At 38.5% G+C, this 12522-nt stretch overlaps 1 protein-coding gene across 3 annotated transcripts in view; it reads left to right on the top strand.

Moving 5' to 3' along the window:
* EFR3B (EFR3 homolog B) overlaps nt 1-12522 on the top strand; it is a 423284-nt gene that overhangs the window by 375532 nt on the left and 35230 nt on the right. For all 3 annotated transcript variants that reach the window (XM_053709515.1, XM_053709514.1, XM_053709516.1), the window contains 3 exons: nt 5654-5815; nt 7684-7815; nt 12171-12238. In XM_053709515.1, coding sequence (XP_053565490.1) covers nt 5654-5815; nt 7684-7815; nt 12171-12238 — 362 coding nt within the window. The remainder of the gene's footprint in view (nt 1-5653; nt 5816-7683; nt 7816-12170; nt 12239-12522) is intronic.

The following is a 12522-nucleotide window of genomic DNA, read 5'->3' as shown; positions in this document are numbered from 1 at the left end:
TATTGGTGTGAAACCAGGGGCTACTCCTGGAGTAGAGTTAGGATTTCTAGAATTTTGTCCTTTCTCCAAGAGAGTTTGGAGAAAGGATTTTCGACAAGTTCCCTAAAGGGTCAAATTTCTGCCTTATCTATTTTGTTACACAAACATTTGGCAGATGATCCAGATGTACAATCTTTTTGTCAGGCCTTGGTCAGAATCAGGCCTGTGTTCAAGCCAGTTACTCCTCCATGGAGTCTTAATTTAGTTCTCAAAGTTCTTCAAGGGGCTCCGTTTGAGCCTATGCATTCCTTAGATATTAGGTTGTTATCTTGGAAAGTTTTATTTCTTGTTGCTATTTCTTCTGCTCGCAGAGTATCAGAGCTCTCGGCATTGCAGTATGAGTCCCCTTACCTTATTTTTCATTCAGATAAGGTAGTTTTACGTACTAAATTAGGATTTCTTCCTAAAGTAGTTTCTGATTGGAACATTAATCATGAGATAAACATGTTGTTCCTTCATTGTGTCCTAATCCTACCTCTCAGAGGGAAAGGCTTCTGCACAATTTGGACGTGGTTCGTGCCTTAAAGTTTTACCTGAAGGCGACTAAGGATTTTCGTCAGTCTTCTGCATTGTTTGTGGTTTTCTCAGGAAAACGTAAGGGACAGAAAGCTACGGCCACTTCTCTTTCTTTTTGGCTGAAGAGTATCATATGTTTTGCATATGAGACTGCTGGACAGCAGCCTCCAGAGAGAGTTACGGCTCATTCCACGAGGGCTGTTGCTACCTCATGGGCATTTAAGAATGAGGCTTCTGTTGAACAGATTTGCAAGGCTGCTACTTGGTCCTCTCTTCACACTTTTTCAAAGTTCTACAAATGTTATACTTTTGCCTCAGCTGAGGCCGCTTTTGGGAGAAAGGTTCTTCAAGCAGTGGTGCCTTCCGTTTAGGTTCCCTGTCTTGTCCCTCCCGTATCATCTGTGTACTCTAGCTTGGGTATTGATTCCCAGTAGTAATTAGATGATCCGTGGACTCATCATGTCATTAAAAAGAAAAGAGAATTTATGCTTACCTGATAAATGTATTTCTTTTTTGACATGATGAGTCCACAGCCCGCCCTGTTTTTGATAGACAGGTTGTTGTTTATTATAAACTTCAGACACCTCTGCACCTTGTTACTTCCTTTCTCTCCTTTACTTCGGTCAAATGACTGGGTTGGGAGGGAAGGGAGGTGATATTTAACAGCTTTGCTGTGGTGCTCTTTGCCACCTCCTGCAGGGCAGGAGAGGTATTCCCAGTAGTAATTAGATGATCCGTGGACTCATGTCAAAAAATAAATACATTTATCAGGTAAGCATACATTTTCTTATTAAAATTGTCTGTTCTATCCAAATTATGAAATTTTTGGGGGGTTTCCTGTCCCTATAATCTTAATTCAAGGCCAATGTTGTGTATCTTATATATTGTTTAAAATATCTGATATGTTTTCTGCCCTCACAATATTAAACAGGTATGCAGTATATATTTTTTCTTTTACTTGAAGTGACATTAAACTGCATGCGTACAACTACAGTTATATGGTTTCTACTCACCATGATATTCTTCCTCCTGTACCTTCAGCTGTCTGTAAAGGTGTTCTCATATTTCAACCCTTTACAAGTGCTGGTTAGTGAGGTTCTGCATCTTCACACTGGACGCCGCCATCTTGGAGTATAAGTTTTCTCTCACTCAGTGACAGAAGCAGTGCACCCTCACATATCAGTGATATTGTTGTCTTCTTGACAAGCCTTATTGTGCACTTCAGTTTAAAGTGTAGAATCTAGAGCAGGAGCTGTATGTTTTGCAGTGACTGCAGCGCTCTATATTATTCCTGAGTATATTTGTCATGTAACTTTGAAATTGTGTAAAAAAACTCCAAATATGTAAAAGCCTTTGCTGTCTGTTGTGAAGCTAAACCGAAGTGCAACGTAAAGCTCTCAAAAAGTCAGTAACATCACTGATCTGTAAACGCTCACTGCTTCTGTCACAGGATGCAATAATACACACGTTACAAGATGGTGGCACCCAGTATAAAGATACAGAGCTTTGTTGAAAAAGGATAGATTTTCTTCTAAAAAAGTCATTATACCGGCAAGCAAAAGAGTAAGAGAGCCCTCTAATAGCAATCTAAATAAAACAATGGGACGATATAATACAAATAATCAGATTACTTACCATAAATGGGATTATTTCCAGGCCCTAGGACTCCCGATATCCGATAAACTTGTAATCTGGCCAGTTTTTGGAGGTTCGCGGGTTGTTACTTCCAGCCTCTGTGTTGGTAGGGCTCGTGTTTTTAGTTCCGGTCACGTGATTCCAAAGTTCCAATATGGTCCCCGTATTTGGCAGCAGAAAGAATGTTTTTGTTTACAATTGACAGAGCGACCTGTATAATAATTTCCAACTGTGTTCCAAGCAGACAAAACAAGCATCTACGCGTTTCAGTTGGCATTTCTCATCTAGCAGCCGGACTTTCAGTCCAAAACAGACTATCTTTAAAGGCAGATGAAACCCACATTTTTTATTTTGTGATTGAGACAGAGCACACAAATTTAAACAACTTTCCAATGTACTTATTTTATCTAATTTGAGTCATTCTGGTGTCTTTTGTTGTAAAGTATATCTAGATCCACTCAAAAGCTGGAAGCTAATTACTGATTGGTGGCTGCACATATATGCCTCTTGTAATAGAATAACCAATGTGTTCAGCTAGTTTCCACTAGTGCATTGCTGCTTCTTCAAGAAAGGATTAGAAGAAAATGAAGTAAAATTGATAATCAAAGTAAATTGGAAAGATGTTAACATATGCACGCTCTATCTGAATCATAAAATAAAATGTTTGAGTTTAATGTCCCTTTAATTAATGAGAATAATCAAGTAGTATATGTATTTCAACCCCCCTGTGTGCTAAAGAAGACAATAAAATCATGGTTAAAGAGTCAATATTTATATAACTACATTAAAATATCAGTGAAATACCCATTGTCCCCTCACAATCATAAGCAATCATCTGACATTTCATGCTCCAGTCTGCGCTTTACTTAAAGGGACACTGTAACCAAATTTTTTCTTTTGTGATTCAGATAGAGCATGCAATTTGAAGCAACTTTCTAATTTACTCCTATTATCAAATTTTCCTCATTCTCTTGGTATGTTTATTTGAAAAGCAAGAATTTAAGTTTAGATGCCGGCCCATTTTTGGTGAACAACCTGTGTTGTCCTTGCTGATTGGGCAGCACCAATAAACAATTGCTGTCCATGGTTCTGAACCACAAATTTGCTGGCTCCTCAGCTTAGATGCCTTCTTTTTCAAATAAAGATATCAAGAGAACGAAGAAAAATTGATAATAGAAGTAAATTAGAAAGTTGCTTAAAATTGCATGCTCTATCTGAATCACAAAAGAAAAAATTTGGGTACAGTGTCCCTTTAAGTACACTGATGATTTAAAAGTAGTTATATAATGATAAATAACTTTTTAACCAATCTTTTATCTTCCTTTTTTAACACAATAGTTATACAGTTGCAATAAAAAGTATGTGAACCCTTTGGAATGATTTGGATTTCTGCACAAATTGGTCATAAAATGTGATCTGATCATCATCTAAGTTACAACAATAGAATGAAATGTTGCCATGTTTTTATTGAACACACCATGTAAACATTCACAGTGCAGGTGGAAAAAGTATGTGAACCCCTAGACTAATGACATCTCCAAGAGCTAATTGGAGTGAGATGTCAGCCAACTGGAGTCCAATCAATGAGTTGAGATTGGAGGTGTTGGTTACAGCTGCCCTGCCCTATAAAAAACACACACCAGTTCTGGGTTTGCTTTTCACAAGAAGCATTGCCTGATGTGAATGATGCCTCGCACAAAAGACCTCTCAGAAGACCTACGATTAAGAATTGTTGACTTGCATAAAGCTAGAAAGGGTTATAAAAGTATCTCCAAAAGCCTTGCTGTTCATCAGTCCACGGTAAGACAAATTGTCTATATATGGAGAAAGTTCAGCACTGCTGCTACTCTCCCTAGAAGTGGCCATCCTGTAAAGATGACTGCAAGAGCACAGTGGAGACTGCTCAATGAGGTGAAGAAGAATCCTAGAGTGTCAGCTAAAGACTTACAAAAGTCACTGGCAAATGCTAACATCCCTGTTAGCGAATCTACAATACGTAAAACACTAAATAAGAATGCTGTCCAAACAAAACATTGCTGCACGTTTACAGTTTGCACAAGAGCACCTGGATGTTCCACAGCAGTACTGGCAAAATATTCTGTGGACAGATTAAACCAAAGTTGAGTTGTTTGGAAGAAACACACAACACTATGTGTGGCGAAAAAGAGGCACAGCACACCAACATCAAAACCTCATCCCAACTGTGAAGTATGGTGGTGGGGGCATCATGGTTTGGGGCTGCTTTGCTGCGTCAGGGCCTGGATGGATTGCTATCATCGAAGGAAAAATTAATTCCCAAGTTTATCAAGACATTTTGCAGGAGAACTTAAGGCCATCTGTCTACCAGCTGAAGCTCAACAGAAGATGGGTGTTGCAACAAGACAATGACCCAAATCATAGAAGTAAATCAACAAGAGAACGGCTTAAACAGAAGAAAATACGCCTTCTGAAGTGGCCCAGTCAGAGTCCTGACCTCAACCCGATTGAGATGCTGTGGCATGACCTCAAGAAAGCGATTCACACCAGACATCCCAAGAATATTGCTGAACTGAAACAGTTCTGTAAAGAGGAATGTTCAAGAAATACTCCTGACCGTTGTGCACGTCTGATCTGCAAATACAGGAAACGTTTGGTTGAAGTTATTGCTGCCAAAGGAAGTTCAACCAGTTATTAAATCCAAGGGTTCACATACTTTTTCCAACTGCACTGTGAATGTTTACATGGTGTGTTCTATAAAAACATGGCAACATTTCATTCTTAATGTGTTATTAGTTAAAGCAGACTGTGATTGTCTATTGTTGAGACTTAGATGATGATCAGATCACATTTTATGACCAATTTGTGCAGAAATCCATATCATTCCAAAGGGTTCACATACTTTTTCTTGCAACTGTATATACTTAAAATGTTATGCATCATTATTTCATCAAACCAACTTGTTCACATAATACATAACTTCTATTAAAACACTAAAATTATCCATGTATTTAAATTATCACAAGAAACCGGAAAAAGGTGAAAAGTGTTTAAAAACACATTGAAATTCTTCTAATCTGCAGAGTAACCTATGTACTAATGATATGTTAATCAATTAATACCTAGTTTTCAATGTTGACAAATAGTTTACTTAATTGTGACTGTTACACCAAATGTAACATTAATCCCTTAACACCCGATGTAAACACTTGTTGCAAAAATGAAATCACACAATCATCGATGCAATCGGATTATGGGGAATTGCCTACGTTACTAGTCATGCCCCCAGTCTGATCTTGAGTTCATCAAAAGGGGGGGGGGGGGCTGCAGTATGCCTTAAAAGGTAGGACGTTTCATGCCGTCCTTCGGCGTTAAATTCCAGCGCTGTTATGACGGCATGGAACGTCCTAATGGCGTGAAGGGGTTAAAGAAAGTTTTTGTGTTCTTTCCCACAATGCTTTGCTAATGATTTTTTTATGATCTCTAGCATTCTCAGCAATTATATAGACATATCTACCTGAGCTGCGGAGACCCAGGTAACATGCAAGCGCATTATACAGCTCTGTATGGCTTGTTGGTGATGATAAGCGTTGAACTCGCTACTGAAGAAGTGGTTGTTGATCTTATACGCCTCGTATTAGCAGTACAGGTAAGAACCAAGAATATATATTATAACAAAATGTTGTAACCAAATAATACTATAACATGTTCCTTAGTCCTATGTAGTAGATAATTTCATCAGACATAGTAATTTTCAAAACCTGTAGAAAATTGCGATTTTTAATGTAGTACTCATATGCAAAGGGACCCATATGGACAGTTTACAAAAACTGTATCCCAAATTATATTATTGCTGTAACATTGCTTCAAACACTGCGACCATATAATGCTTAAGACACATGCACATTCCTGAGCATACTTCAGTATACTGTCATGGAAATAAGCTAAGCGGAGCAAGAACCCAAGGCAAACATGATTACTTTAGAGACCATCCTGGAGTCATTTAATGATCATCAAACTACTTTAGAAGTAATTTGCACATCATCAGACATCATCAGGCTTGTTACGTCATTAGCTAAGGTAAAGAATTCTGGGTGATGACTTCAGAATGATTAGCAGATTATCTTACTGATTAATTCACAAGCATGACCAGCCAGTGAACAACTTTAGAATCATCTAATTTAAATATTTTGGCCTGTGGGCATACTTCAAAAAGGCTTTTGAATAATAGTCTGGAGTCATCAATTACTTCAGAATGACTTCAGTGTTCTGCCCTCCTTACACGTAGCTGAGGTATAATTAGAAAGACAGCTAAACTCTCCTCCCTTAACAACTCATTGAGGCAAGGACAGGGTCCTTTTCATTCAACTTTTATTGTGGGGAAGTTAGAGTAAAACTGGAAATAAGAGAATAACATTCAATCAGTATATACAATACACAAAATGTACAGTCCTAGAACACTAGTCTATCTAGGGAAAATAAATATAAGCGTACCAGAGATGCTACTGGTAGGCTGATCACAGAATGGCAGCTGGATTGCTCTGGTATCCCCCTAATGTGCAGATGCAAGCAAGATGGCTGCTAAAACTGTTTCTGAGACTTAGGGGCATATTTATCAAGCTCCGTAAAGACCGCTGCTCCATAACCTATCTGCCTAATCTGAAACGGCGGACAGAAATCAACACGATCGGGTTGATTGACACCCCCTGCTAGCGGCCAATTGGCTGGGGAAACTGCAGGGGGCGGCATTGCACCAGCAGTTCACAAAAACTGTTGGTGCAAGGATAAATACTGACAGCATATGCTGTCAGCATTTATCGATGTGCAGCAAACATGATGCGCTACATCATATAATGTCCGTTCGCACATTAATAAATTGACCCCTTAGTCTACTAGAATGATGGGAATCTACGGTGGTTAATGAGGAACAATTTGTCTAACAATTCTGAACATGCAAAACTGAGCCATACACTAGATGGCGATATTTAAATGCACCTCTATAGGTGATTAACACATTAATTAACTTATAACAGCATAACATATATACTTTCTGAAAGGCATAGCATCCAGTAAGATCATCCTTTTCGAATAGAGAACTTGTAAAACTATATGTGGATACACAGAGCCCCATTTATTATATAGCTGGTGCTGCCCGCATGTGCAGCACCGCCCCGATGTCGCATAACAAATCACACAAGAGCAGAGGCTGTCAATCACATTGTAAGGAAGAGGATGAGATGATTTAGGTGTCAGAGGTTAGAAAGCAGCAGTTTTACGAATGCTACTTAACTTGATTATCAGGTTCTCATGAGCGAATCTGCACTGCGTGCGCTCCAGATTTGCCTTCACGGCTTCTAAATAAAACCCACATTGTGAGCAACTCTTTACTATAATCACTATTTGCCGTGAATAAGGCATATAAATTAATTTGTTCATTATAAAAATGTCATTCTCAGAAATGTACATTTGTTACTAAATGTCGGTTTCTTTTCCTTCTGGTTGATAATCTGTTTACAGGAGCTGGCTCTGAACAATGAGGATAACCTCCCTGGATATAATCGCTGTTCCCTGCATGCCCTTTGTGCTGCCTACCTGAACCTTATCAGTCAGCTCACCACGGTGCCCGCCTTCTGCCAACACATTCATGAGGTCAGAACTATCTCTTATATCAAATGTTATTAAATAATGAGTAACTTTACTAGAAGTATCTGTTAGAATAACTACTTATAGCTCATGCAGCTCTCTGTCCATTATACCACAGACCACATCCATGCTCATTAGCATCCCAGAATTCTGTATGCTGACATCACATTATATGTCACTAGCGGCACATGAAGCATGTGCTTATGGCAAGTAATTATGCTTGCACTTACCTCTGTACTGGCGCTGGGTCACATGCACAAGTTGTCACTCTTGCTGGATACATTTTTACGGAAGCTTTTTTTTGCAAGTGCATGTATATTGCTTACATGTTCCTCAGGGTATTTGAAATGTGGTGATGGACATTTTAAATATCGCTTTCATATCCCTTTGAATTGATAATTACTAATCAAGGAATTTACCTATCACCCTTCTGCCTATGTATTTTACATTGTATTTGGGCATTACCTAAAAAAACATTTTGTAATAAGATATAGGAGCCTATCTATCAAGCTCCGAATGGAGCTTGATGCCCCGTGTTTCTGGCGAGCCTGCAGACTCGCCAGAAACAGCAGTTATGAAGCAGCGGTCACAAAGACCCCTGCTCCATAACCTGTCCGCCTGCTCTGAGCAGACGGACAGACATCGTCGGAAATCAACCTGATCAAGTACGATCAGGTTGATTGACACCCCCTGCTGGCGGCCGATTGGCCGCGAGTCAGCAGGGGGCGGCGTTTCACCAGCAGCTCTTGTGAGCTGCTGGTGCAATGCTGAATACGGCGAGCGTATTGCTCGCCGTATTCAGCAAGGTCTGGCGGACCTGATCCGCACTGTCGGATCAGGTCCTCCAGACTTTCTTAAATAGGGGCCATAGTGATTTGTAATATATAATTATATGAATAGTTTATTCACTGTGTATATAACCTTCATTTCCATATTATGCATAAGCCTATTAAAGAGAAATTAAATACCAAAAAGCATGCTAGATAGATTAATATATTCTAAACAAGCATAAGTCTGTGAGTAATATTCAGATGTATTTTTTATGTTATATTAGTTCTTTAAATATTAAAAAAAAGATGTGGTCAGTTTTAATGTTCATAAAGCAAAGGGGCTTCTGTGTTTATTTTCTGCTGAGACCAATGAGGGACAGTTATAAATAAGTAGTTAAATTCTGCAACCAATGACTGTGGAGAATATAGCAATGTTAAGTCTGGAGTCTGCACTTCCACTTTTAACATTAATTGACATATTTAGAATTACATTACAAATATTATGATTACAATGTTAATGTCCCTTTAACGCTCTGCTGGATTTAAACAGTTCAATAATAAAAAAAAAAACAACTAAAGAACATAAGCTATTTATGGTATACAGTGTACAGTATTTGGGTTTGCATTTAAAACTATTATTGTTGTAGTTAAGTAACAATATACAAAAAGCTTGTACCATTGGTTTAAGATCATGAAACTCAAAAAAAGGATTTCCTAGTTCAGATAGAGCGTACAATTTTAAACAATTTTCTTATTTACTTCCATTATTTAATGTGCTTTGTTCACTTGGTATCTTTTGTTACAAATATGTTGAGCTAGCTCCCAGTAGATAATTGCTGCTCCTTCAATAAAGAATACCAAGACAATAAAGCAATAAAACAAAATTGATAACAGAAGTAAATGGGAAAGTTGTTGCATGCCCTGTGCAAACAAGAGCAAGTTAGACTATTACACCATCACAAATATCCATTTTAAAGGATCTTGGCATATTGAAAAAAAAAAAAAACATAGAGACTGAAGAGGAGGATAAACAAAGAGAAAATTAATCAAATGCCCTACACCTCAGACTACAACACTTAAAATGGAAAAATACATTTACATGTGGTTCCAAATGCAAAAGTGAACATTTTAACTTTCAGCTAAACCCCCATCTAAAATCCAGCATTAATTACAAAATGACTGCATTAAGACTGCACTATGTAATGCAAGATCTATAAGAAATAAAACTGCCATTATCTATGATTTTATTATATCAGCAGACCTAGTGTGCATCACAGAGACTTGGTTTGATGGAAATGCAGGCCCAGAAGCAGCAGTACCACCAAATTATTCAACAATCCACTGACCAAGGCAGAACAGAAAAGGCACAGGTGGATCAATCTGTTTCAAAACAAACCTAAACCTCAGGTCCTTTTCTGTTGGGCAACCAAAATCGTTTAAATGTGTCAGGAATGCAACAAGTATGGGGCTTAAAATCCTCCTGATCTATTGCCTGCCTGGAGATGAAAAGCAATTTAAGCATGAATTCATAGAGCTGGTATCTGCATTAGTTTTAGAACCTCATAAATGGCTTATACTGGGGGATTTCAATGCATGGGTTGATAAGTCTTCACAGTTTAGACAAGACCTACTTTTGATGATGCATGCACTGGGTTTCTCCCAAGCTGTCCCTTCTGTTACCCACAAGAGTGGTCACACACTATACCTTGTATTCACCACTAAAGTAAAAAGTCCCAAACCTAATAATAAACCCTGTCATGTGGTCTGACCACCACTCACTGAAGTAAAAGTCCAAAACCTAATAATAAACCCTGTCATGTGGTCTGACCACCACTCACTGAAGTAAAAGTCCAAAACCTAATAATAAACACTGTCATGTGGTCTTACCACTATTCCATTAACTTCTTTATAGCTAGTCACTTATACACCCCTGCTCCTGTAGAGATTATTGGTTTTCGACCACTAAAGGGCTATGACAATGTCAACTCTCTGGTAGAACACTATAATATTAACGTGAAGAATGCCCTGGACTCCATTGCCCCAATGCACACTCGACCCCCTACCAGTCATCATAAAGCTCCATGGTTTGACAGTACCATCAGAGAGATAAAAAAGAGAGGGAGTATTTTTGAACGGAGATGGAGGAAATCCCAAATAGTGGAAAATAAACTTAAACTGGTAGAACACACAAATGCTTATCAGAAAGCAATTTTCTACCCCAGCATTTTCACATAGTTGAAAAACTGTGCAATCCAACTTGCCTAAATAGTGTCTCCACCTTCAATCAGTCAAAATGTGAGGAGTTTGCTGTCCTCTATGCTAACAAAGTGTGCCATCTGTTCTAACATACCATCATCAACTAAAATTCTCACAGGACGTAGAAGACCCCAAAACAATTCACCATCAAAGCTTTAATTACACTGATGAAAACAACATCATGCAAACAATAAAAAAGCTGTGTGCCACAACTTGCAATCTGGCTCCTTGCCCAACACATCTTTTATAAAGATGTATGGGCCTCATTGCACCGGTCTTCACCACAATTACTCAGTGCTCTCTGAATACAGGGACCTTTCCAACATTATTAAAACAAGCAGTACTCCACCATATCCTAAAAAAGTTATCATTGGATTCCGACTGCATTGAGAATTACAGACCTTTCCTAGGAAAAGTCACTGAGAAAGTTGTTGAAACCCAACTAGAACCATGGCTTTCAATAAACAATATTTATGACTCATGCCAGTCAGGTTTCAGGACAAGGCATAGTACTGAAACTGCGCTGGTACAGGTACAAAATGATTTCCTGATCGCAAAAGACAGAGGTGAGTGCTCAATACTAATTCTCCTTGATCTCTCTGCTGCCTTTCACACCATAGATGATGGCATTTTATTAAATAGTCTGCAGATGGTCTGTGGGCTGAGTGGTACAGTTCTAAGATGGTTCAAATAATTTCTTTCTGACAGAACCCGTAGAGTGTCATCGAGAGTTGGCATCTCTGCACCTGTCCTCTTGGCAGGGTTCTATCTTATCTCCCATGTTATTTGCAGTGTATATGCTTCCAGTCGGAGATATCATAAGGCAACATGGCCTCTGCTACCACTGTTATGCAGATGACACACAAATATATATCTCCTTCATGCCAAACTCAAATGTTTCAGTGGAACCAGTGAATACATGTCTTGCTGACCTCTTGGAATAGATGAGGGCCAGTATATATCTAAACTCAGACAAATCAGAAGTACTTGTGATGGGTAGAGATAGTATGATGATAACTAAGCTGCAGCAAGATCAACAAATTTGTCTAGAATGTGGAGTTTCAAAACTACAAACCTCAAATCTAGGAAGAAATTGTGTTATGCTAGAGAGAGAACTCCCTCTGAAACATAATGTATCAGCCACAGTACAAGCCTCATTCTTTCATTTAAAGAATATAGCCAGGATCAAGCACCTGGTTCGTACAGAATATCTTCTTACAATCATGCATGCATTAGTGACATCACGTTTGGACTACTGCTATTATAGTCTCCCAGAAAAACTACCCCATTGCCTTTAGTTGTTACAAAACACTGCAGCGTGTTTTTCTATTACAGGTGATAGAAATGAGAAAGAAAAATGCTCCTTATCTACTCCCAGAGGATGTGTTCAATGAGAAACCAAGGTAAGAATTAGAGTGGTTTCACTAGGAAGCTTATGCAACTGTTGCACAGATCAGCCTGCTTGCTATTAACTGAAGCTATGATGTTTAGTAAAATGATATGACTATTAAAGAGACTTATGAGCGAGAAGAGGAAGCGCGTGCAAGTGGCCTTCTGCAGTATCACAAGAAGAGTTACTACAAAAGCAGCAATAACTTGTACACAAATTTATTGCAAACAATACAAAGGAAATTACACTACTTGTCATTTCATACAAGTTACACTTTCTTGTTACTATATACAATAT

Source organism: Bombina bombina, chromosome 4 (assembly GCF_027579735.1).
Source record: "Bombina bombina isolate aBomBom1 chromosome 4, aBomBom1.pri, whole genome shotgun sequence".
In the NCBI taxonomy this organism is placed as follows: domain Eukaryota; kingdom Metazoa; phylum Chordata; class Amphibia; order Anura; family Bombinatoridae; genus Bombina; species Bombina bombina.
The sequence above is the reverse complement of the archived record's forward strand: the minus strand, read 5'-3'. Positions and strand labels throughout refer to the sequence as shown.